Source organism: Bos taurus, chromosome 15, assembly GCF_002263795.3.
Source record: "Bos taurus isolate L1 Dominette 01449 registration number 42190680 breed Hereford chromosome 15, ARS-UCD2.0, whole genome shotgun sequence".
Classification (NCBI taxonomy): domain Eukaryota; kingdom Metazoa; phylum Chordata; class Mammalia; order Artiodactyla; family Bovidae; genus Bos; species Bos taurus.
In genome coordinates this window covers 75,000,411-75,025,962 of record NC_037342.1, presented here as the reverse complement: position 1 = coordinate 75,025,962, position 25,552 = coordinate 75,000,411, and the positions used below count along the sequence as shown (strand labels likewise).

Here is a 25,552-nt window from a genome sequence, read left to right as displayed (position 1 = left end):
TTACTAATAATATCAGCCACGGCAGTTGGCTATGTGCCTTCTCTTTCTAAGGGCTTACCAAGCATCCTCTCTCTTAAGTTTCCAATAACCTCTAGGAGATAGGCTCCACTATTACTCCCATTTTACAGACCAGGAAACTGAGGTTTAGAGAAATGAAATCACTGGCCCAAACCAAGGATTTGAATCCAAGTCAGTCAGTTTTTGCAAGGAGATCAAAGTAGTCAATCTAAAAGAAATCAACCCTGAATATTCATTGGAAGGACTGATGCTGAAGCTGAAGCTCCAATACTTTGGCCACCTGATGGGAAGGACTGACTCAATGGAAAAGACCCTGATGCTGGGAAAGATTGAAGGCAGGAGGAGAAGGGGATGACAGAGGATGAGATGGTTGGATGGCATCACCAACTCGATGGACATGAGTTTCAGTAAAGTCTGGAAGTTGGTGATGGACAGGGAGGCCTGGCATGCTGCAGTCCATGGGGTCACAAAGAGTCGGACACGACTGAGCGACTGAACAACAACAGTCTGTTCCAAAACCCCTGGGCTCAAGCACCACAGGCCTCTGACATCTTCTTCCTCTACAAGTCCTGCCCCCTGCCCCCCTCGCGTCCCTGGAGAGGGGACCCTGGCGAGACCTACCCCCAGTCCCTAAGACCAAAGACTAGACCAACCGGCACTCCCCCCAGCCTCTCTCCTCATCTCTTGGGTGCCAACCCTGCTTCCACTGCTGGAATTTTTGAAATCTAATTGCATCTGCATCCTTCAGGGATTCACAATCCACAAGTGATTTCTACCCACAGACACTGGCATTCCCTGTGCCCACGCCACCTTCCAACACCCACCTGCGCGTGCCACACAACAGACACTCGGGCACAAAGGAGGTGCAACCGCCCCGCTGCCGGCTGGGCCCTGGGCAGATGGAGCCCCAGCTGTCTCCAGGTGGGAGGCGGGAGGGGAGCGACCCCAGCCGCTCCACCGCACCCCACCCCACCCCCCTGGGGTTTTGAGGGATTCATTTCACAATAATGAGAATCACAGTACGAATGGTAGTAATAGGAATCCGCGTTTCCCGTTTGCAAACCGTTTGCATCTCATCACCTCACGTGACTCTCACAAGCACAAGAGGCAGGTAGTTTTCTATTTCCATTTTTCAGGAGCAGCAGAGGGCCCCATGGCTGATTAGAAGCAGAACCCGGGTCCTAACCCCTTTCTCTCTCCCTGTCAGTTAACGTTCCCTGTCTGGCACTGTAAATCATCAGGACATCTCACGGCTACCACGTGTCAAGCATCTATTCTTGCCTAGATCTGGGCAGCACTTTAAAGTGCTGGTTTTGAGGAATTCGCCGGCAGTCCAGTGCTTAGGACTCTACACTTCTGCTGTGGGGGTGCCGATTGTACAGTCCGGGATCTAAGATGCCTGAAGCTGTGTGGCATGGCCAAATCAAATAAATAAAATCAATGTGTCAGTTTTTATACTCTTTACATTTATGTTCATTGTAAAGATGAGGTAACTCAGAAATGTTAGGGGTAGAATGGAAGTCTAAAGAATGTTTCTGCAATAGGAGCACATCACTTTAGAAAATTGTATAGGAAGAAAGAGAACAGAACTTCTATTGGGCACTTTAGGGAAAGTGGACACCAAGGATAATGCCTTTTCCTTCTCCTCTGCCCCCCACCCCCACCCCCAAGCACTTTGACTGTTACTGTCAGCTGCTTCTACTGCTGCTGTTGACTATATGTGAGTGTATCTGTCTCCCAGGATCTGTGAGCTCTTCAAGGACAGGGACTGGGACCTTCGCAGCCAGCACCTTGCCTGGCACACCAGAAGGGCCCAGTCAACAATGCCTCCTTCACAAAGGATGAAGGAGCTTGTGCTCACTCCTCCCATCTGATGGGCTTAGGAAACAAGAACACAGACTCGAGTCACCCAGGGCTCAAGGTTTATCCACATCAAACACCACTAAGGCATGAACCCCTCCTTTAGCACCCTCATCAACTCTTCCCTGGCTTCTGCTTGTATGCTGCTAGTGACAGGGTGCTCGCCTCTACTGAGGCAGCTCCTTCTGTACTGGAGGTCTTGGAGCCATCCCTATAACCTCCTTCTACTGATATAAGGCAAGCTCTTGGGTATATGCAGGAGTCACACCGAGGGGGGCACTAGAAGTGTCCCCAAGTCAGTGGGGGCAATCAGGGGTGACATTGCATACCAGTGAGGCTGGTGCCTGCCCTTGGGCATGCTGCTGGGAAGGCAGGAGGAATAACCAATGAATTCATCATTCCTGCTTGAGCCAGTTCTGTTTAAGGCAGTGAGCTGAGATTCTAAGTGGTCACAGAGGCCACCACCAAGCCCTGAGACTCTGGTCAGGTAGATTTTGGGTCTGTGCTTCACACAGCACACCTAGGAATAATCCTGATCTGTAGTCGAATTCATACATTCATTCACTCGTTATTGGCTGTCACTGGCCAGGCACTTGGCTGGCAGCAGGGATGGTGACGCTGTGGGCACCGCCTCAGGATCAGAGTTGTTACCTTGCTAATTAGACAGCTAACCGTCACTGAGCGCTTCCTGTGAGACAGGCACTTCCTGTTTACTTCCGTATAAAGGGCATAGCATTTCCCACCCAGTCCTAACTCCCAGGAGGGTGATGCCAGTCTGCTGGGCACCCCAGCTCTGAGCACCTGATATAGTCAGTAAGTGTGAATTCCTGCCATTTAACTCTCCACAACCACCACAGCGGCTGCTAGTTTTGGTTGTCCCATTTTGTACACTGAGAAATTCACACCGCTAGAAGTTGGGTAACTCGTCTGGGGCCACACAGTTCCCAAAAGGCTGAGTCAGGATTTGGATCTGGGCCGTCCAAGATCCTGAAACCTGATTAAGGAATGCGTGCAGAAAAAAAAGAAAAAAAAAAAAAAAATCAGAGCTGGAATCAAAATGCCCACCTAGCTAGAAGCCTGGGGGAACCACGCACCTTTCTCTGCCCCCTTTGTTTATCTTATGAAGAGGGAGTTTGCAGCCTTGCCTTCCTCTTCCAGCCACCTCCTCCCTCACTGAGTCCATCAGCCAAGATAAAGAGGTAGGTGTTTTTTCTAGGGAGGAGGTTGGTGGGAGGTGGGGTAGGGAAACACATTACTGGTAACAAAGGATTGAAATGAACCCAGAATCTTGGTGTGTGTCAGGGGAGTTGTTGCTGTAGGAATCTAGTTTTAGGCTGAAAGGTTTCCAGAAAGCCTCTGAGATCCCCGAACTCCATTCTCATCTCTCTTCCCCACCACAGGATGTGTGGACAGAAAAGGACTCACCACAGTGCCCCGCCCTCCCCCTAGGGTGCCAACGAGCCCCAGATAAGATCTTTGTCCCCTGACAGTGCAATTTGCAGCAACCTGGCTGAGGTCGGATATTAGGCTGGAGGATGGAGACGTGTGAGTGTGCGTGGAGACGTGTGAGTGTGCGTGGGGGGGGGGGTGTTTATGGTGTCAGGTTATTTGACAAAGTCACACCAAATAAGGGGCGACCAGAAGAGTGAGCCTAGGCTGGAAGCCAGAAGCCTAAATGAAATCAAACATTAATGAGTGCCGTCTACAAAATGGGATCCATCATCCCGGCCCCATAGGTGGTTGTGGGAATTACATGAGTTAATACTTGTTAATTTCTGCAGCACGCGGTGCCTGGCACAGAGCGGGCGTTCAGCAAGACGGGGACCATTGTTGTACAACTGTGTTCTTACGCATGTCGTTATCTACCAGTCAAAGCAGAGTCCTTTTCATTTTAGATACTGGCCTAGGCCCCAGGGGATACCCCAAGGATATTTAAGACAAGGTGGCTTGCCAACCTATGGGGGTGTTGATAGTCTGACGAAAGGAGAACTTGCCACGAAAGTCTTCCCTGGGAGGCACGGGCCCTCCGTTAGGATTCCCGACCGCCTTCCCCCCGGGGAGTGAGCGCGCCCCCCGTAGGCCATCTCCAGGAACGCCTCTGCTGGGAAGCCCGGGGGGCCCAGTCCCCCCAACCCCTCTCTCCCGCCCGCCCCGGCGGCCACCCTCGGGGGCGAGGCAGCCCGGCGCGTGGGAGGGGACGGCGCGCCATTGGCTTGTGCGCGGAACTGAGAGGAGGGACCAGCTCGGGCCGCCAGACTCGGGCAAACCCCGGCCGCACAGGGCGCCGCGCGCAGTCCAGCCGGTCCTGCCCTGCCCTGCCCCGCGCGGGCGGCGCGATGTGAGGCGCCCGAGGGCCCGAGTCCCCCAGCTCCGCGCAGCGCCGGCGCCAGCAGGCGCTACGAACGTAAGTTCTGCTCCCCGCCGCCGCTTCGGAGCCTCGCACTTTCCCTTCCCGCCGCCAGCCGGCCGGGTGCCTGCGCAGCACAGCCCAGCGGGGCTCTTGCGGCCGCAGGGACCGCCGGGGACAATGAGGACCCAGTGCGCGCGAGCCGGGCGCCCCAGCACCTCTCGGCGCCGGCAGGCTCTGCCGGGACCCCGGGGATCTCCGCCCCCACCCCCATCCTCGGCTCTCCCGGGGCTGTCCCGCAGCCCCTTCTGGTCCTCTCGTTCGCGCTCTCCGCTCGCAGCCCTGTCCGCTGACTCGGTTTCCCTTTCTCCTCCGTCTCCCCGCTCCTGGACTGTTGATTCCGCCCTCGGCCTCCCCATCTCGGGCTCGGGCTTTCTGCTTCGGAGCGAGGGAGAAGCCGAGCGGAAAGCAGTTTCTCCCGCTCTGGGGTCTGACTCGGTCCCCGCGCTCTATTCTCTGTCCCCTCCCCCGCTCCATCCCCGTCCCCATCCTCCTCCTCCCTCCATTGTTCCCGGGTCCGGGGTGCGCGCGGCACAAACTTGCGAGACCCTTTCCTCGACCCCGCTGGGTCGAGGCTGGAGATGGCGGAGTTCCCGCTGCCCACAAGTCTGTCCGGATCTTCTGGTTCGGGGGGCCGGGGGCGGGGAGCACCGCAGGCGCCCAACCGCCCAGAGCTACCGCCTGGAGCCCCACGGCTCGCAGACTCGAGCCTCAGAAAGTGGGTGGGTGTCTGGAGCTGGGAGATAAAGGACCCATGGGAGGGGGGAGGAGCCAGACCGGGAGACCCCAGTCTCCCGGGTTGGGGGCAGCAGAGGCGGGAGCCGCGCCTAAGCCCCAGTTGTTGGGAGGGGGTTAGGGACTCACAGGTGGAAACCGGCGCTCCCCACTCTCTCCCGAGCCGCGCGTTTAGCGGGACGGGGGCAGTGCGGGGCCATTGTCCTGGCGCTCAGTGACCGGGGACTGCCAACCCTGGGCCGTGAATTCGGTCCGCCGGGGAGCCGACAGAACGCCGCGCCCACCACCCGGCGCCTCCAGCGCGGTGGGGATCTCGCTCGGCGTCCTGTCGCCCCGCCCTCCCCCGCCCGGTCCCGGGCTCCCGCCGCCCCCGCGAGGCCTCGGGGGAAGGGGGTTTCTACCCGGGAGCGAAGGGGGCGGGGGCGGGGGCGGGAGCTGGGTGGAGGGTGGAGGCTGAGAGCCCCGAGGCTACTCCCGAGCTCAGAGCCCAGCGCCGACGCCCAAGGCGACCTAGACGCCCCACGGGCTCTGCACTTCCTGCTTGATTTCCTTCGGACAAACTTTTCCTGGTGGGGCCGTCCTGCGGGGAGGGCACCGTGGATGCCCGCCCCCACTGAGCGGCCTCTTGGACCTCCAGCCCTGGTGGCCTGTAGGGAGGGGGCTGATACCTTCTCTTCCTCCAGTCCGCAGATACCAGGGACTCCGTCATCACCTCCAGGCAGGTCCATGGCTCTGAGTTGCCACCTGGAAGGAGGTGGTGAGTGGGTTGTTGGAGAGCCAGGAGGGGGCAAAGTCCATTTTTCAGCCTCGTTCCGTTTAGCCCAGGGGGAGCGAAGATTTTTCTTGTTGGATTGTTAGTATAATAAATAAGACCAAGTATTCTCCAGGCCTCTGTTACCCTATCTGTAAAATGGGCCCTCTGGCCTCCAAGGTCCCCTCCAGGCCCCATTGTCTTGGGAACCTGCGGCTCTGACTCCTCCTTTTCTGCCCACTTGCTGTCAGCTTAATATATCCTTCTAAATTTGGAGTGGAGGGCTGAGGCCCAAAGCCCTCCACCCATGTTTGGCTGTCAGCACCTGCTGGATCCTCAGCTCAGGCCTGTTCTCTGCAGATCTGTCAATCCCACCCCCTCCCCAGGGCCTCCGGCCCCACACTCAACTGCCTCCCCTCCGCCAGGATCTTTCCGTACTCTCTCCTCTGTCTACTGGAGGAAGGGCTTGCTGGTGCTTGTTGGTCCAGAGGTTGGCATGGGAGGGACAGTGGAATTAGCAGTGACCTGTGATATTCACACAGCCCAGAACTGTTCTTTCCTTTCTTTTATTTACTGAACAAAACTGTAAGTGAGGGCTAGGCCAACGTGATTTAATGAACAAAGTGCCAGATATAGTTCTGGGCACTGAGACAGCTATGAACAAAAGTGAAAGATTCTTGCCCTTCTGGAGCTGACACAGAGTTGGGGAGGGACAAATAACTGATAAAGTAAATAAGCAAATTATATAGTATATTGAGAGGTGAGGAGGGGGGAAGTTGAGTGTTGAGGCCAAGGGTGGGGTCACCATTTCAAATAGGGTGGTCGGGGTGGTCTCCCTGAGGAGGTGACTTTTCAGCTAAGGTTTTGAGAGAGTGAGCTTTGGGGAGAGTTTCAGGGACTAAAGGTCTGGCAGAGAACAGCCTGTGCAAAGGCCCTGAGGCTGGAACACGCCTGCTTTTTTTGAGGAATTGTAAGGAGCCAGCGGCTTCTCTGGTGGCTCAGTGGTAAAGAATCCGCCTGCCAATACAGGAGACCTAAGAACTGTGGGTTCGATCCCTAAGTCAGAAAGATCCCCAGGAGGAGGAAATGGCAACCCACTCCGGTATTCTTGCCTGGGAATCCCAAGGACAGAGGAGTCTGGCAGGCTACCATCCATGGGGTTGCAAAGAGTCAGACAGGACAGAGTGACTGAGCACGCACACACAGGGAGCCAGTGCAGCTAGGTTAGAGTGAGAGGGTGGGGAAGAGACAGGAGACGAGGCAGGCTGAGAGGGCATAAGCATTCCCATTTCACAGATGAAGGAAATGATGCTCAGAGATGACATGTGAGTAACCCCAGGGCAAGCCACTCGGGAGAGGCAGCTGCAGGGTGGGGTGCCCAGTGTTCTAACTCCAAGCCCATAATACTTTCCCTTCACTGTGCATCGCAACCATTTATTCACAACAGTGGTTGCGTCTCTCGCAGGGTCAGGCCTGGCCAAATGCTGGGGACACGGAGGGGAGCCACCCAGGCTCAGTCCTGGCCCTCCCCAGGTGCTCCCTCCCCACCTGTGGTCAGTACACTTAGGCTGGCATCTTCAGGCTGGCGTCTTTCTCCTGAGCCAGAGTGACCCGAGTTCTCTCTTCCCACTTCTTTCCTATGGCCCCTCCCCTGTAAGCACCCCCACTCCGTATCCACATGTGGCCACTCCAGAGAGACCTGTTCTGAAGCTGATATGGCCAGGGGAGAAACAGTTGAATTTCCTTGTCTGAAAATAATAGCAACATAATTTCTGAGCGTTCACCAGAGATCAGCACTGTTTTAGGTGTTTTTGTGCCACTTCTCATCGGTGGGAGGTACGTGTCATTATGACAGAGGAGGAAACTGAGGCCCAGAGAGGTGTGTCACAGGCCCAAGGCCATGCAACTAGCAAGTGATGGAACCAGGATGTCAGCACAGGTCTTTTGAGTCATGCCAGAGCCCCACATCCTGGGGAAGGTGGTTGGTTCTGGTCTGTGGTTCTGGTCCATCCAGGCCCCAGGAGAAGTACCGGGACCTTTCTGCTTGCCTCTCCCAACCCACCCAAAGGGCAAATAGCTTCTTGCTTATGAAAAAGTTGGCTCAAAATAGTGGAGCATCTCTTCAGGGAAACTCCCTTTCTCCTCCCCTCCAAGTCTCTGAGTATCTTCATGGGTGGGGGAGGTGGGAGGAGTCGGAGGGGCGAGGGCTATGTCCACTGCCTTCTCATAAGAACTCGTGGGATCTGGAAGCCAGGCTGTCCTGATGACTGTGGCCCCACAGGATGTGGAAGTACCAGCTGCCTTTGAGGGCCCTGACGTGGTCACTGGGCCAAGGGGGAGGCTGGCCCATTCCTGGGTTGAAAAGGACAGGAATTCTCCATGTGTTCTGCCCTTTATGACAGTAGGGACAGGGATGCCCCTCGCAGTGACTCCTGAGTGGTGATGGATGGCCGTCAAAGGGCTGCCCCCCCACTGTGACCCCCGCCCCCTAGGTCCCCTCCTTCTTGCCCCTTGCCTGCCCTGCCCTCTCACCCTCTCCAACACAGCAGGGGATGTTTATTTTTTTTCTGTCCCTAAGGCCTTAGAGATGTTCGTGATGAAAATGTGGGCTTTCCTCTGTCCTGGAAATTCTGTAGCTTCAAAAGAAAGAGAACTAGTAGAAAGGCAGCAAGAATGTGTGTTTCCAGAGCCAATGAGCAAGGTGCTGGTGGGACTTGGGGGCGGGACAGCCTGTGCTGGATTCTTTGCTGGAACTGGAGTGTGGCTGGTGAGTGACAGGGTCTGGAAACCAAGTCAGGAATATCACAGCCAGGAGGGGCCCTGGAAAGTACACTTCCATTTTTGAGATGGAGTAAACAGTCCCAATATCGGCTTACCCTCTCCTACCGGGGCAGAGTCTGTTGTTGACCTCAGTTGTCCGGTCTCCCAGCCCAGTGACTCAGGACTCAGCCTTCCAGCTTCTGTCAAAGCCTCTGCTGCCAGCTCCTGTGTTCCTGGAGGTTCTTGGAAATGGGTCGTGGAATTCCTTTCTTGACTACTGAGCCTTGTCATGGGGGCAGGTTTATGTCCCTGCGGGATTCGAATCGTGTTCTTTCCTCTCCTCGGCCGGTTCTACTCTGTCATCCTCGCCCTTGATACATCCTTAGCCCGGGTGGTGAAGCTGGTACCCGAGAGAGGTGGATGGCGAGGCCCCGCCCTCCCCTGACTCACTGGCTTCTTGTGAGACAAGGCGGGCTGGCCTTTAGAATAACTGCGCTCTGCTCTCGAGGGACATGCTGCAAGGAAGTCCTGCTGCGTGGTACCCTCACCTCGACTTCTGCCCTTAGCCCGTGTGCGCTGAGAAAACCCCCAACCCTGGCACAAGCCTGCACCCCAAAGGCCACCGTGGTCGTGGCCGTGATGCAGCTGTGTAACCCTGCTGGCAGCCCAGTAAGTCAGGCGTTGCAGGAGGTCAATCTGCCCAAAGGCACAGGACTCGTAGGGCAGAGCCCAGAGACTTGGACCCTTGAGACTGGAGACTCACTCTGCCTGAGGGCCTAACCAAGCGGAGGGTCAGGGCTGGGGGTCTTTAGACCCCCCCTCTTGCCCAAGGTGCTGATGGGCTGCCCTAGGGAAGGACTGCAAGAAGGATGATGCTGGCTCTGGATCTTAGCCCCCAAGGTGCCCTTGCTGGGGCTCTCCCTGCCCCGCTTCCCTCTTCGCAGAGCCGGGAGACTCCGGCTCTCACTTCCCCCACTCCTCCACTGCATGTTCCAGTCCCCATTTCCAGCTATTCTGTACCAACGTGATAACAGAACAATGGGTCTCCCTGCAGCCCTCCCCGGGTCCTGCAAGAGTCACAGGGCCTTCATCCAAGGGAGGCTGGACCCCAGGGCGGGGTTCACGTGCTGGCAACCCGCCAGGGACTTTCAAGGGGAGATGTGATGGGGAAGAAAGCTTAGAGCTCAGTTCTTGTTGGATGTCATGTTCAACACACCACACCCCCAGCCCACACATGGGCACGTGCGCGCACATACACACACACACACACACACACACACATGAGCTCCTCTCTGAATATCCATTAGGCACCATTAACTTGGTTGGAATTTCAGCTTTGTCACTTAGCCCGAGATACACATGTGCATAAGTCACTTGGGCCTTAGTTTCCTTATCTGTAATACAGCCGTTCTCATTGGGCTCTGGGGGTGAGCGCGGAGTTCCTGGTCTGGGAGTACTTGTTCACTGCCTCCTTTCCTGGCATGGATGATCGGGGGGGCGTTTCTCCTTACAGGTGCACTGGCCCTCTTGCAGAGGGTCATGTTTGCAAAGGAAGCAGCTCTTGGCTCTGATACTCAGCAGCAGTGACTCCCCACTGAATCACCAGAGGCTTGGCAGCTGGTGGGTGTTTTGGGCCCCCTCCCCTGCCGGTTAGGTTCCTAAGCCAGCCCTTGTGGGGGCACAGTCTTCAGGAAGGGGACTGCTCTGCAGTCCATCTGTTTCTATGGAAACCAGGCTTCCCTGGAAGGCTCTGGGGGGGGGGGGTTGGGAGAGAGGTCCTGCAAAACTGGCATGGGAGTGATGCCCCAGCCCCATGGATCTGCTGTGGGGGCAGGGCCTGGACAGCTGCCCCATTAGTGTTGTTAATTGCTGTCCTTTGGGGAGCACCAGGGGCCACGCCCCTCCACTGCCTTTTCTCAGTCTGTCTAATCAAAACCCTGAGAGCTAAGAATTCGTCCTGTGGTTTCACAAATGAGGAGGCTCGGAGAGGTTAGGTAACTTTCCTGACATCACAGAACAATTGAGAGAAAGGGTTGGGGGTTTGAACCCAAGTTTGCCCAATCATTAAGTATATACCCACCCTCCCATCCCCCCGCCCCGATCCTTGTAACACCCCCCTACAACACTCCCCCACCCCAATGAGCCCTTCTCTCGGTGCAGTCTCTGGGGGCGTTGCTCAGTCTCTGTCCCATCACAGCTCCTTCCGTCTTTCAGGCTCTGGGAGCTGTTTGCGGGTATTCTTTTCTGGCCTCAAGAAAAGGAAGGAGGAAGGGCCTACGGGGGCGGGGGAGGGGGTCCGATCTTGGCCAGCAGGGTGCCTCAAAACCCTTCCCCCCAACTTTTGTCACAAATTTTTGTTGAACTCCTCCCACACCCCAACCTGTCCAGGCCCTGCCCTGTGGCACTCCCCTCCAGATGGCTGCGCTTTCTGAGGTCCGGGGAGGGGGGTCTCATCCCATGCTCTCATCCAATCACCACCCATTTCCTGGGCACCCCAGATGCCAGGGAAAACCCGAGTCACTCTCAGGGAGTCTTCAGCACCCCTGACCTGCTTGCCCAAGGCCGCCTGGCCGGAGGAGGTGTCAGATTGGAACCCAACTCTGCCTCACCACAGAGTCCCTTCCCTGCCCTTTCTGTGTCACCAGCTCAGGCATGGCCCAGGGCAGGGCCTGCCCGCGCTGGGCCTCAGGTGTCTGCCTTGTCCTACCAGTGTTTGGATCAGAGCCTCCCCTCGGGCTCTGCCAGCTGAGAGGGTGATCCGGAGTCTTCTGCAGGGGGTGGGGGAGGCCTGCTTGCCTTGGCCCCACTGTCTGGTCTTCTGTGCCGTTGAGTATCTCTGTGTCCGGGGGCCCGCGGGACGGTTCTCAGGTGGGGAGATTACCAGCTCTACCTTCAGATCGCTGGGTCCTGGGGAGGCCAACTGGCCCTGAAACCCTGAGAAGGATGGGCCGGAAGTGGCCTGTGGCCGCCACTGAGAGTTCAGAGCGACGAGGGCACTGTGCCCTGGGGAGGTGCCCTGGAGGAGGGCGCTGCAAAGCCCTTGAGGAGCCGGGGGCCTCGGGGTGGGAGGAGCAGAGGGCAGTGGTTCAGAAAGGGGAACAACTGTTCGAAGGCCCATGATTTGCTGGTTTATTGGGAATTGAGGTCAGAGAAGCTGGCTGGAGGCAGCATGCAAAAGGTCATGAACGCTGGGTCTGGGGGCTACAAGCCGAATTTCCCCTTCTCCTAGCCTGGCTGGTGGAGAGGCAGCCCTCCTCCCGCCCCTCGCTCACTTGCCTTGGGCAGCCTGGCACCCCCTGGGGGAGCCCTAGGGGCCCTTCAGGAGGCGGTGGGGCCTGGGAACGGAAGCGTGACAGCTGTGACAGGCAAGCTTTTTCCACTTGCACGGCTGGGTGAGGAGAGGGGAGGCGAAGGAGCTCGGCCTGGCCTGGCCCTGGGCAGGGCGGAAGGGCGCTTTGCTGTTGGCACCTGCCTGTACACACTCCCTCCCTCCCCCACACTTCCGCAGAGTGCCCCTTCTCATTAGCACAGGGGCAGAAACTGGGAGAGCTTCAGTGCCTTACAGAAGCAGGATTTGAACCCAGGTCTGGCTGTCCCAAAGCCAGTGTCTAGCTGGGGTGCAGCAAGGGAGCGGGGGACACTCCCTCCATCCTCTCTTAGGTTAAAGTGGGGCCACTCCTAAAAAAGATACCTGGAGAGGCCTTGAAAGGGAGGACAATTCATCGGCAGATGAGGGTGTGTGGGGTCGTCTTGGGATTGGGTGCTTAAGGGTTGGTGAGAGCTGCCCACCTGCCCTCCCTGGGGGGATAGGGCCTGGTCCTGGGGTGAAGGAGCCCCCGGGACTCAGTGCTCAGAGCGGTTAGCTCCATAGGGCCGGCTGGCTGCTGGGGATCCTGCTCCCTGGAGATAAAGTTCAGGATCTCACTTTGCCTGGGAGGCTGCAGGGTCCGTTGTCAGTGGTGAGCTCACTGCCGGGACCCGGGGGGCCTCCAGGGGTGGCGACAGTGGGTCCCCCCGGCCCAGGTGCCTGATGGCAGTGTCTGTGGATAAGGCTTATCCCACCTCAGTGATGCTGGACGTCCGATGGTGCCCAGGACGCTGTGACCTCCCCCTGTCCGTACCAGCCATGGGCCTGTAGTGCCAAGGGGAGCACTGTGCTGTGTTGGTGGGGAGGGCACAGGGGGCAGAGGAAGGCAGCCGACCCTCCTAGCAGGGATCGCTGACCTGGCCCGGAGCGTCAGCCTTAGGCGATGGGATTGAGATCTTGGGGCTTTGTCCAGCCGGTGGAGACGTTAGGAAATGCTAGTTCGGCCATTCTCCTGACCCTCCCCAGTCTCCATCCGAGCCCCTGCCGCATGGGGGGCGTGGGGAGGAGGGGGTGTTTGTGTATCAGTGCTCGTCTCAGCCGAGTGCTTGGCGTGGGCCCGGCACTGCCCTATGCTCTCCCCACGCGTGTTTTCTCACAGCATCCTGGTGAGGGAAGACCCTTGGCTTTCCCAGCTGCAGATGTGGCCACTGAGGCCCAGAAAGGTTAAGTGACTTTCCCATAGGCACACAGCTAAGAAGTGGTAGCCCTGGGCTTTGAACTCAGGAGAGTATAGCTTCGGCAGCTAAGCTCTTCCGGCTTTAGCAGTTAGCTGGCCCTTTATAAACTACTTTCTGGCCATTATTTAGTCTCCTTTGACTAGCCCAAGGAAGATGTAAGGATTATTGTTTCCATTTCACAGATGAGAACACTGGGGCTCAGAGAATCAACTTGCTCTGATTGGTGGCTGACAGATCAGCTTCCCCACCCCCACCCAGGCTGTAAGCTGCTTAAGGGCAGGGCTGGGTGCTACCACCCCGTGCCTGGCTCACAGCTCAGCCTCACTAAATGTACTTCTTTCCTTTAAACGTGCAGGTGCTCTGCTGTATGCTGGGACCAAGCTTCCCTTTTTGCCCCTGAATCTCTAGGAGCTGAGAATTACAGCTCCATTTCACAGATGGGGAAAACTGAGGCTCCGAGCTACGTGACTTGCCCACACAGCTAGTAACAGGCACAGCAGTGAGTCAGGCAGCCTGGCCGGTCTAGGTGAGAAGGGTTAAAATGCCAGGGAGACCTATATGAAGGGTCAAAGTCAAGTTTGAAAATAGCTGATGCTGGGGAGACCATAAAGGAACAGGAACACGCGTGCGTTGTGGGGATATGTAAACGGTTCGCTACTTTGGAACGCAGTCTGGCACTTTCTCCTAGAGTTACTGTATGTTGTAATTCAGTATAATTCCACGCCCAAGCATTTACCTTAGAGAAATGAAAACTCATGGTCACCCCCCCAACCTGCAATGAATATTTATGGCAGCTCTATTCTCAACGGTCAAACTCTGAAACAACTCAGATGTCCATCAGTGAGTGAGAGACAGGGGAAACGAACTGGTATGTTGGCATCCGGGAATACCACTCTCCTGCCAAGGGGAAGGGACCGTCCATACACACAGCGTGGATGGGTCTCAAAGGCAGGATGCTGAATGAAAGAAGGAAGCGGGTGTCCGAGGTTATATACATAAATGATTCCATTTGTGTAACACATGTGCACAAACAAAACTATAGTGACAGATGCCAGGTAACAGATCAGTGGTTGCCAGGGGTTAGGGCAAGGGGAGGGTCCAAGTGGTAAGGGTCCTGATGTGGAGGAGGTGGTTACCTGCCCTTGTGCTACGATTGTTAGCACTACAGACCACAGAGAAGGTCCATTTTGCTGTATGCAAATAAACAAAAGACCAAAGGGGAGGCTGGAAGCGGAAGGGTGGCTGCCAGGTGCTTCCTTGGTGGAGGGCCGGATGGGGGCCAGGTCTGGGCTGTTCCTCACAGTGGCTCATTGACTCCCGTGGGCAGCCTCCAGCGGTCCATCTGGCATCGGGAGGGATGCAAGTCTAATTATACTTTCTACCTGGATCTCCAAGAAGGTGGTAGCAAGTGACTGAGCTGTGACAGTGTCTGGGCCGCCTCCCCCCGCCTCCCGCCGCGAGGAGCCCAGTTACACCCTGGCTGCCCCAGGCTGGGGTTGGCGGCCACCCCTGCTCTGACCGGCATTGGGCATTGGGCTGCCTTCTGGGTCACTGCCAGCTGCCGCCTCCCACTCCCCGAGCGTGTATATACAAGGGAGGGAAGAGCATAGCTGCCTTCTTTTAGATGAGGTGCTAGGCTGCGGGGCTTAGGAGGGCTGCTGGGTCTGGACATCACTCACAAAAGACCTCCAGTCAAAAGCAGGGACATTACTTTGTCAACAAAGGTCCGTCTAGTCAAGGCTATGGTATTTCCAGTGGTCATGTATGGATGTGAGAGTTGGACTGTGAAGAAAGCTGAGCGCCGAAGAATTGATGCTTTTGAACTGTGGTGTTGGAGGAGAATTTTGAGAGTCCCTTGGACTGCAAGGAGATCCAACCTGTCAATCCTAAAGGAAATCAGTCCTGGGTATTCATTGGAAGGATTGATGCTGAAGCTGAAACTCCAATACTTTGGCCACCTGATGCGGAGAGCTGACTCATTTGAAAAGACCCTGATGCTGGGAGAGATTGAAGGTGGGAGGAGAAGGGGACGACAGAGGATGAGATGGTTGGATGGCATCACTGACTCAATGAACATGGGTTTGGGTGAACTCCGGGAGTTGGTGATGGACAGGGAGGCCTGGCGTGCTGCGGTTCATGAGGTCGCAAACAGTCGGACACAACTGAGCGACTGAACTGAAACTGAATGGCCATTATCTCCAGACTCGGGGCTGGTGTGCGCCATGCCCAGTTCATCCGGTCTAAAGCCACAGTATCTGAACGTCCCGCTGTTTGAGTCTTCGTTCTGATGTTTGTTTGCTGGGCGCTTAATTTTGTTCTGAGACACCAGGAGGCTGGAGGGCTGGAGGTGACCTGAGGATGTGTCCGTGCCCTCCCTCTGGAAGCCCTGGCTGTGGCTGGGAGGCTGAGACGTTGGCTAGGGCCACACAACAGGAAGACCTGCATCTGAGGCCTGGTCAGGGGCGTCTGGCAAGCCCACCTCGGGTCCCTGGCTGAGGCACAGGCAACTTCTGAGCCTTGTCGGTTATCGGGGGGTGGTTCTCCTGCCCTGCTGGAGTTACTGTGGGTGGGAATGAGGTGCAGGAATGTGGGAGGCACCCAGCATGCGTGGGGCACCTACTGGGGGGGGGGCTTGCTAACCATTTTTTAAACCTGGTCTCTGTTGAACTTCATTGAACTTGGCTTCCTCATCTGTAGAATGGGTACAAGCGGTATCCATCTAGCAGGATGGCTGTGGTCACAGGAGGCCCCCTCGGGGCCAGCTTCTGGACACCTTGACCTCACTGTGGCTTCCACTCTTGTCTCCTTCGCATAGACTTTGTGCTGACTGAAGGTGAGGACGGCCACTCAACTCACCTCAGCGTCCCCATCGCCCGGCACACAGTAGGTGCTCAGGATCCGGCCGGAGGTGGAGCTGGAGGGAGGCTGGCGACTGGGGGCCTTCGTGGTTTATGGGCTGGAGGTGGGGGAGAGCAGGGAGAGGCAAGGCCAGATTGCTGCCCCCGAGCCCGGCCAGCCCTCCTCTGGCTCAGCTGGGTCCTGGGGTCCCCCCTCCCCTTCTTTCCAGTGCTGGCAGGCTGAGTGGAGGTTGTCTGGGAGTGTGGGTGGGTGGGTGGGGGGGCTTGCTGGCAGTAGGAATTGTATGGGCAAAAATTTAGTAGGGGCCTGGACCCCAGCACTCAGGACCCCTACCCAGGCTTGGGCAGACCTTTCCCTTTTTTGGCAAGGCTGACCCAGGCCCCAGTTAACTCCTTGCCTCCAAGAATCTTTGGGTCTGGTCTCCATCTAGGCCTGAATGCCTAGTCCTAGGCCTACACTTCCCCTAGGACTGTCTGTAAGGCTCCCTCCAGCCTGGTCACTAGGGGTAAGCCACATCCGTTTAGGCCAGACAGGCTGATAGAGCTGGAAGGCCTTAAGAACATCTGCCCTAACCCATTTTACAGATGAGGAAGTTGAGGCCAGGATAGGGCAGTGAGTTGCCTGTTTCATCTCACAGCTGGGTGGTTAGGGAGCCCAGAACTAAGCCCAGGCCCTCAGAGTCCTCCTCTAGGTGTCCACCTGCTGCCCTAGGCTGACGGGGAGGCCTCCCCCAGGCCCCAGGCTGGGGTCTGGCCGCCTTCTGAGATCTGGATGCCAGTCAAGGTCAGTGTCTGAGACCGGTGTTTCCCCGCAGCTCTGCTGCAGAGGCCGGGCTCCAGGACAAGATGGCAGCCAAGCAGCCCCCACCTCTCATGAAGAAACACAGCCAGACGGACCTCGTGAGCCGCCTGAAGACCCGCAAGATCCTCGGTGTGGGAGGAGAGGACGACGACGGGGAGGTCCACCGCTCCAAGGTGGGCCGGGCTCGAAGGAGGGGCCTTGAACCAGCCATGCGTGGGGGTCTGCCTCTGAGTACCAATTTGAGGAGGCGGGTCTGGCCCACTGTTTGGGGAGAAGAGTAGCTGAGACCCGTATAGCTGCAGGGGGCCCCTAGATTCAGCTCATATTTTCTGGAACTGTAATGGATATGTCAGAGGAATAGCAGCAATAATGAAAACGGATGGTTAGAATTAGTTGAGTGCTGATTATTTGCTTGTTATGGCACCAGCTGCTCTATAAGCATTTTTTAATCTTCCTGTTAGCCCTGGGAGATGTAGGTTCAGTTATTAACCCATTTTATGGATGGGAAAACTGAGGCTCAGAGAGATTAAAGATTTGCCCAGGACCACACCAATAAATGGTAGAGCCAGGCTTCAAGTCCACAACTGGCAGATGCCTGAACTCACATTCTCAGGCCCCATATTTTCAGCTTCCTCTGGGCCCTGGTATCAAGAGGAGGCAGAGTGTGGCCTCAGTGTGACCCTCCCAGCCTAGGTCACTCTGGCTAAGCAGAGGCACCCAGGTGGGTCCCTGGGCATCTGGCAGGCTCTGGGAGGTAGGGAGTGAGCTGGGCAGACAGCGCTGCCTTCTGACCCCTCTCTGTCCACAGATCAGCCAGGTCTTAGGCAATGAGATCAAGTTTGCTGTTCGAGAGCCTTTGGGGCTCAGGTGAGCATTGACTTGTGAGTGTTGGCGGGGGGCAAGGCTGTGGGGAGGGGCCCTGTGTAGTCTTGTCCTCGGTTCCCTCCTCCAGACCAGCTATCCCTCCATCTTGCCTGGAGAAGGGAGGGTCCGGGGTGGGGCCTGAGAGTGGCAGTGAGCGGTCTGCCTCTGACCTTCCTCTCTGCGTCTCCCCAGAGTCTGGCAGTTTGTCTCTGCTGTGCTCTTCTCCGGCATTGCCATCATGGTGAGTCCCTGCCCCAGCCCTGGGACCTGGCGCCCTCTGCTGCCCTGGGACCCCTTGCTGCCGTTGCCCACAGGGCCATCGGACCATCATACTGACGCCTCTGCTGTCCAGGCTCTCTGGCCGCCTCTCTGACCTGTGCGGATGCTCATACCCCCTGTGCCCTGCCCTGGGGCATCCAAGGTCCCCTGGTCCACAGTCCCGACTCTTTGTCCTTGGAACCTGAGATCTCTGTTGCCATGGACGGGGTGGGGGCAGTCAGGGTCCTGGCCCTGGACTGCTGCTGGGGAAAGGAAGGAGATGACCAAGGGGAAGGTTCCACAGGGAGTCACCCCAAGCCTCCCGCCCACTGTCCACAGGCCCTTGCCTTTCCTGACCAGCTCTACGATGCGGTCTTCGATGGAGCGCAGGTGACCAGTAAGACCCCCATCCGCCTCTATGGCGGTGCCCTCCTCAGTGAGTATTGCTGGGCAGACGCCTGGAAGGTGATGAGCAACTGCGGGGGGGACCATGGAGGGTGAGGGAAACCTAGGGGGCCTTTCTTTTCTTTGTGCTGGGGCTCCGCTTCCCCTTCAGCTGCCGAGTCTGTCTCTGCTGGGTGTGTGCTACCATCTTGCGGCCACTGGTGGAGCATCGCCTGTAGTTTGGGGCTGTTCTTAACCATCGTCTGAGACAAAGCACTTACTGAACGCTTGCTGTGTGCAGTGCTCCACCAGGGCACTGGGATAGAGAGATGAAGGCAGCCCAGGCTCCGCCCTCCAGGGTCTCACAGCCTAGACGAGGAGGCGGAATCAGCACAGCGTCTGTAAAACCCTCACTGCTTCTGTTTCTTCTCCAGCCTGAGTTACACGCAAGCAGTGCCTGTTAGGAAACTGCATTTAAACCCCAGCACCTGTGGTGCCCTTCGCGCCGCCAGAACTTTCTATGGCTCCCTATTACCTGCAGGCTAAAGTCCCAGTCTGACATTTCGGGTTATCAGTGGGGTGCAATCCAGCCTCCCTTCCAAAACCTCCCTGCCTGTGAGTGGGGGCAGGGGATCCCTGGGGTCCCAGCTACTTTGCCGAAGGGAAGAGGAGCAGACCCCTTGCCCCCATCTCAAGAGGGGGGATCAGGCCGCCCCGCACCCAGTCCCCTCCTTGTCCTTCACCCCAGGCATCTCCCTGATCATGTGGAATGCTCTCTACACGGCTGAGAAGGTCATCATCCGATGGACTCTGCTCACTGAAGCCTGCTACTTCTCGGTCCAGTTCTTGGGTGAGTCCTGAGCTGGACAGTTGTGGGGTGGGGGGGGGCAGTGGGTAGCTGATGGGGTGCCAGTAACTTGGTCCCTGACCTCCCAACTCTTGCCACTTGATTTCTGGGAAGTGATGAAAACCTGTGTGAGGGGGAGGGACCCATGTGGCCGCGTTCACCTGTGAGCCTGCACACTGTGCCCACACGGCCGACGTGCGCCTGTGCCCTCCTGAATGCACGTCCATGCACCCACCACCCACTGCTCCCTCGTGTCCCCAGCACAGTGGGGGACAACACACGCCCATCCGTGCCCACATGCTTGCCCCTGTCCCTGCCACACGTACCTGTGGGGTTGGGTGGCCGGCCGGACGCCCCAGCTCAGGACGGGGGTGGGGTCAGCCAGGCAGCTGCACCGGGGCCCCTGGCCTCCCGTGCTGGGGGGTGAGGAACAGCGCTCCTGACCCCTGCCCCTCCCGCCTCTCTCCCACAGTGGTCACTGCCACGCTAGCCGAGACAGGGCTCGCGTCTCAGGGGATCCTGCTGCTGCTGGCCAGCCGCCTCCTTTTTGTCGCCATCAGCGTTTACTACTATTACCAAGTCGGCCGAAAACCCAAGAAGGTGTAGCCACCCGCAGGGCCAGGGGCCCCTCAGGGGCAGGGAGGCCCTGGGACCGCCCTCGGGTCCCCTTTGGTTCTGGAAGGCAGGAAGCACCCTGCCCCGGGCAGGCAGGGCGGGCGCCTTCCCCTTCCTCCCTGGATGCTGTGATCTTGGGCCCTCAGGGCTGGGGAGGGGACGGGCCCTTCTACCCCGTCCTGCCCCCCCGCACGGTGAAGCCTCCTTCTCGTGGGTCTCCCGGCCTCTGGATCCCCTGGACAGACGCTCACGGGAGAGCTTGAGTCACAGGCCTCCGGCCAGGCCAGGCCCCTTCTTCCCCTATCATGAGACCCTTCTTTCTTGAGAGGCTGTGGACCGCCTCCCTGTCCGTCCCCTGCACCCCCCGGCCAACGATGCCCAAGCAGCCAGACTTGGCTTCCGCCCCTGCTTGGAAAACCCGAGACCTCGACCCAGGGGCCCTGCCCTTCCACGCAGGCCCTCTCCGCACACAGGGGCCCCTGTGCTCTTTAAGCACCCAGCACAGCTGTGGGCTGGCAGGGAGCCCTGTGGGGGGCCGCCTTTGAGCCGACACCTCCCTTTCCGCCTCCCGGGAGCAGCGGGGCCCTGTCCTCAGCCCAGCCTCACTCTTGGCTTCTCTGCCTCGGCCCCAGCTCGTGGAGGCCCCTTCCCCACCCCGGCCCCAGGCTGGCCCTGACAGATGAACACCCCAGTAACCCCGGATGAAGGCCACCTGTCAGTGATGGGGCTTGGGGATCAGGCAGAGAGAAAACACTTCCTCCTCACTTGGGCATGTCCTCTGGGGTCTGCTGCACACCTGACTCAGCCCCCTCGTCCACCGTCCCCCCTTCCCCAGCGTGCTGCCCTGAGGCCCGGCTGTGGGTGTGACTGGGTACCCTTCAAAGCTCAGCAGGGCAAAAAAAATAGAAACAATTCAGCAGGCCGCCTCCACTCACACCCATCTCCCCCAGTGCCCCGGAGGGGCTGAGACCCCTGCAGGTCCAGCACCCTGTGCCCACCACCCACCGCGAGTCCCTCACCCGACGCCCTCCCTCGCTCCGTCACACAGGGATTGGCGGCCCCGGTGTCCTGGGGACGCGTGTGCAGGGAAGCAGGCCGGGCCCCAGACTTGCCTCCTGTCTAAGCACCATGTTGAAGGGGCGGAATGGTTGGTCCTGAGGTGTAGCCCAGCTCCGGCTGCTGCCACGTGGGGGGCCTCCCACCCCGACCCTGGGCCTCACTGCCCTCCCCTACACCCACAGCCATCCCAGCGGCCACAAACCCGGCCACATGGCCTTTGCCCAGTGATGCCATCACTGTTAACCGAGGCCCGCCCGGCAGGTTGGGAGCCCAAGGCTGCTGACTGCGGCCGAGGGCAGGGGAAGCGGGACCCTGAGGACGGGCCATTCCCGCCTGGCCTCCGTCTCTTGGGCTGAGGTTCTAGTCTCTCTGTAGAATCCTGTCCACCCCCCCGCACCCCTCCACCGAGTCCCAGGCAGGCCCGGAGTCAGTGCAGCCTTTGGGAGGTGGAGGTGGTGTCTGGCGGGCCATGCCTTCCGGCCCTGCTGTGTTGAAGCTGACCCATGCTTTTTGAGGAGGTGGAGGTGGTGTCTGGCGGGCCATGCCCTCCGGCCCTGCTGTGTTGAAGCTGACCCATGCTTTTTGAGGCCTGGCTAATGCGCCAGCAAGTGATGGACGGTTTGTCCTAAGAACCAACCGCTGAGCAGGGGAGGGATGCTGGCATGGAAGGGGGAAGCGTGGGCGCTGGAGCAGGGCCAGGCCAAGCCGGCCAAGCTGGGGTGGGCGGCACGGCCGTGGCTCCGGAGAGGGTGGACGAGGGCCCGCAGGGACAGCGCTGTCCCTCCTAAGGTTCAAGAAGATCCAGGATGGCTCTACTTGGTTCACTCCCGCCAAGCTCCTGCCCTGGCCCCAGCCTCCTCTGCCCCCACCCCCAATCAAGACCACCGTTCCTCACGGTCACTATTTATTCTTCGTTCCTTTTTCTTTTTGTAAGAAACAGTCACAAAAACCAGTGCAAAACCATCAGTGTGGGCGTCCTGTTTTATATTACAAAAACTCCTCTTGATAGATAATATAAAAAAGGGAGGCTCACGGGGGATAAACATGATAAATTAGCTCTGCTACCTACGGCAGGGAACATGTACAGTTTCCAAAATAGACATATAGGACCCACCAGGGGAGGGACGACGGTCTTCTAGGGAGGTGGGGGGTTGGGGCCTCAGCTGGCTTGGAGGATCCTGTCTGGGCTTCTTAGGCATGGAGAGGAGAGGAGGGATATGGGATGCTGGGCAGGGTCCCAGCCCCCGGCCCCTAAGCAGGAAGGTGGCCTTCAGTACTGGGCAAGGTATGTGACCAACTGCAAGGTCTCCCTGGTTCCTGGTTTTATTTTCAGGCTCAGGAAGTCTCAGCAAAGAGACTTCATGCCCCGCCCTGCCCTGCTCCACCCCGTGTATGCATGCTAAGTTGCTTCAGTCGTGTCCTGATTCTATGACCCTATAGACTGTAGCCAGCCAGGCTCCTCTGTCCATGGGATTCTCCAGACAAGAATGCTGGAGTGGGTTGCCATGCCATCCTCCAGGGAATCTTCTCAACCCAGGGATCAAACCCGTATCTCTTACATCTCCTGCATTGGCCGGCAGCTTCTTTACCATCAGTGCCACCTAGGAAGCCCCACTTCCACCCCAGTAGCCCCCAAATTGCCATTTGTACCCATTGAGGGCTGTTGGGGCTGGGCTTTGCCTTCTCAGACCTGTTCAGAATGGTCGCAGACAGCCTTGCAAATAGCTGCCAGCCTGCGATAATGCTACAGAGCAGAGGCCTGCTTCCCCTTTCCAGCCCCAGAATGTAGTTGGTGGGGGAAGATCCAGGCTCCTTGACCCTTTCTGGAAAGCGCTTGGTGATGAGAGACTCTCACATCCGCCTTCAAACCCATCTCCCCCAGGTGTTCCTCCATGACCAGCCTTTCATCTCAGGGGCCTGGGGGTGGGGGGTGGTGCCTGATGCCTGGTTCTTCTTACCTTGAAGGCCCCAAATTCTCCTGGGCAGTGGGGACTGGATGGGGCCATGATGCCTAGGGTACCCCTAAACTGAAGCCACACAGTTGTCCAAATTGACTCTAACCCCTGCTTAATCAGCCTCTTTTTTTTTTTTTTTGTCCACCTCATACCAGCCCTTTGCCTCTGCCAGGAAGTTGGAGCCAAGTGGGTCTAGAGACCTCTCTGGGGTCCTGGGGATGCCGGGTCTCTAGGGAGTTCATAACATCTTTATGGAGGTGCCAGGGTAGCCAGATACAGCACTATGGAAAGATTCAGACCAGAGAGGACAGTGGGGAGGGTGCAAGGGGGGGAAGGCAGCAATAAGGGGAGGGTCAAACCCAGTCTTTACAGCAGACACCGAGCTCTGGTGGTATCAGGTGGCAGGGCAGGGGGGCATGAGCTCTAGGCTGCTGCTCCATCTCCTGGAGGCTGGAAGGCTGGAGGGGAGGCTGGAAGCTGGCATAGGGCCTGTGAGACAGAATGGGCCCTTCCCAGACCCCAAGGAGGGACAATGATAGGAGGAGAGCAGGCAACATACCGCCCCTTCCACGCCCATGCCATGGCAGACATCACCAATCCAGCCCGAGTTGCTTGGCAGACATTACTAATCAAGATCACACTGTCCTTGCCCACTGAGCCCAGACCAGAGCTCAGATCCTCTGCACAGCTGCCACTCCTGACTGGTCAGGGTTGAGACATCTTGCAATGCAGTTGCCAACACTGCTCTAGAATTTGAGACCTGCATATATAAGGGGCTGATCTGTGGGTGCTGTGTAGGTGTGGGTGAGTCTGTGAGGAAACCTCCCCCTGCCAGATCCTTGAGGAAACACTCAGAAGTGTGTGCTACAGACGGTGAAGGGACCGGAAAACGATGTCAGAGCAAAACTGACTAGGTGGTCTGGGGTTCTTCAGCCTGAGGGTAAAGGGGCTCGGAGGGGGGTGCGGACCATGTGTGGCCTTCACACTTTGGGACAGAGAGAGAGAACAAGTGGCATGACATGGAGAGAACCACAGAAAAACAGAAACCTCTTCATGTATTAAGCTGATGCTAAAGTCAGAGCAGTCCAAAGAGAAGCCTGTCTTGGGAGGTAGTGAGCTCCCTGTCCTTGGAGGTGTGCAAGAAGATGGAGAAGCCTTGGCAGGGATCTTGTGGAAGGCATCCAAGCGGCAATTCTGAGTGAGGAGAGGCGAGCCAGATGATCCTGGGGGTTCCTTCCAGCCCTGGGAGCCAGGGAGTTGGTGGAGACCAGGGAGGGCCTTGTGAGGAAAGGTGGGCAGTGTGGAAAAGGGGCTGTGATGTGTGTGTGCATGTGTGTGTGTGTGTTCCTGGGACTTAGAGAAGAGTGTGTGGGGTGGACAGCAGTGTGTGGGGTGGAGAGCAGGGAGGGTAGAGCCCAGAACATTCTTAGCTGTGGAGCTGGGAGGAGGCAACTCCTGAGCAGCTTGCCCTCTCTCTTCTGGGGAAACCAGGACGTGGAGGCCAGGGAGCCGTGAGAACATCAGATATGCTGGGACCAGCAGACCCTGGGAGGGGCGACAGGCAGCCTTGGGGAGACGGGGTTCTTGTTCGGAACGGCCATGCATGTGCTGCGTGACTGTGGATGAGAAACTGCCCCTCTCTGGACTTTCCAGATTCTTTGGTCCGACAGATGGGAAAGCGTGGACCCTACCGGCTGGGACATTCTTCGATCCAGTGTCTGGATTCTAATCTCGGCCCCAGCCTGAGGCAGGACAACTCCATCTTAGGGGGACCAGGGATTCCGAGGAGGTTTCAAATCCTCGAGGACGTGGTGACCAGGTCTCCTGGGTGCCCCTGGGCTTCGCCAGTCTTCCTCCACCATCTCCTTTTGCTTCCTTCTTGCCTACATCCTTACGTTCTTGACACCCAGTCCTGAAGCCCAGGTCCCAGGCTACCGGATCTGGTTGGGCCGAGGAGGGGACCTGGTTGCTTTGGTCTCCAGCACAGACTGCCTCCTGGGTGTGCGCGGGTCCATGCAGAGAACCTGCGGTGCCCACTCTGAGTCCAGACGGGCTGTATCAGTCCATAGTTTTGTCTTCATTTTGTTTTGTTAAAAAAAAATAGCTATTTTCCTCTGCCCCTTTTCCTGGCCACTCACGATGGCCTCACCTCCTCCCCCGGGGCCAAGAGGGCAGGGGTGCGGGGGAGGGGAGGGCGTTGGGCGCTGGGCAGTGGTGGGCGGGGTGAGTCTTCAAGCTTCAGGCCACACCCTCTACTGGATGATGCCCCGGAAGAGGCACATGGCAAAGATCATGGCAAAAAGCTGCAAAGAAAGTAGGATTTGGCTTGTCAAGCTGGGTTCACAGCCCTCCAGGGGGCTGTCCCACCCCGAGGAGAAGGGGCTGCCTGCCCTGGCACAGGAAGGGGGCTCACCCGTCACTCTTGGGACGCTCTTGCTGCAGGCACTCCTGACACTGCCTTGGGCAGGGGGCAAGCCCCTCTTGCCAGCCACTGGTCCCCTCATGCAGTGTGGTCATGAAAAGAAGGGGCTTTGACCATAGGTTCAAATCCAGCTCCCTTATTTTCCATCAGCAAACATGGGCCAAACACTTCCCTTCTCTGGGCCTCAGTATATATCAAGAGCTTACCAAGTGCTGGGCACAGTTCTAAATGCTTTCTCAGAAGTATTTTCACAGATCAGGAAGTGAGACCCAGAGAGGTCATGGAACCCACCTAAGATCACACAGTGACAATGAGGAATCCAGGGTTGGAGTCCAGCATTCTGAGTCCAGAGGCCAGTCTCACAGCCCCTGCCCTCCCCTTCTTTTAGCTCACAGGACGGGGGTGAGATGGG

At 57.7% G+C, this 25,552-nt stretch overlaps 2 protein-coding genes across 9 annotated transcripts in view; one reads left to right on the top strand and one right to left on the bottom strand.

Moving 5' to 3' along the window:
* The first annotated feature begins 4,141 nt into the window (after window positions 1-4,141).
* Window positions 4,142-21,726, top strand: TP53I11 (tumor protein p53 inducible protein 11). The gene is made up of 8 exons (NM_001075725.2): window positions 4,142-4,282; window positions 15,892-15,959; window positions 16,750-16,909; window positions 17,545-17,603; window positions 17,793-17,841; window positions 18,198-18,294; window positions 18,991-19,092; window positions 19,562-21,726. Exons 3-8 carry the CDS (start codon window positions 16,781-16,783, stop codon window positions 19,693-19,695), a joined length of 570 nt encoding a protein of 189 aa, NP_001069193.1. The 5' UTR covers window positions 4,142-4,282; window positions 15,892-15,959; window positions 16,750-16,780; the 3' UTR covers window positions 19,696-21,726.
* TSPAN18 (tetraspanin 18) overlaps window positions 21,655-25,552 on the bottom strand; it is a 215,568-nt gene continuing 211,670 nt past the window's right edge. For 7 of the 8 annotated variants that reach the window (XM_059875002.1, XM_024975564.2, XM_024975566.2 and 4 more), the window contains one exon: window positions 21,655-25,021. In XM_059875002.1, coding sequence (XP_059730985.1) covers window positions 24,971-25,021 — 51 coding nt within the window. In that variant the 3' untranslated portion in view covers window positions 21,655-24,970. 8 annotated transcript variants of the gene reach the window in all.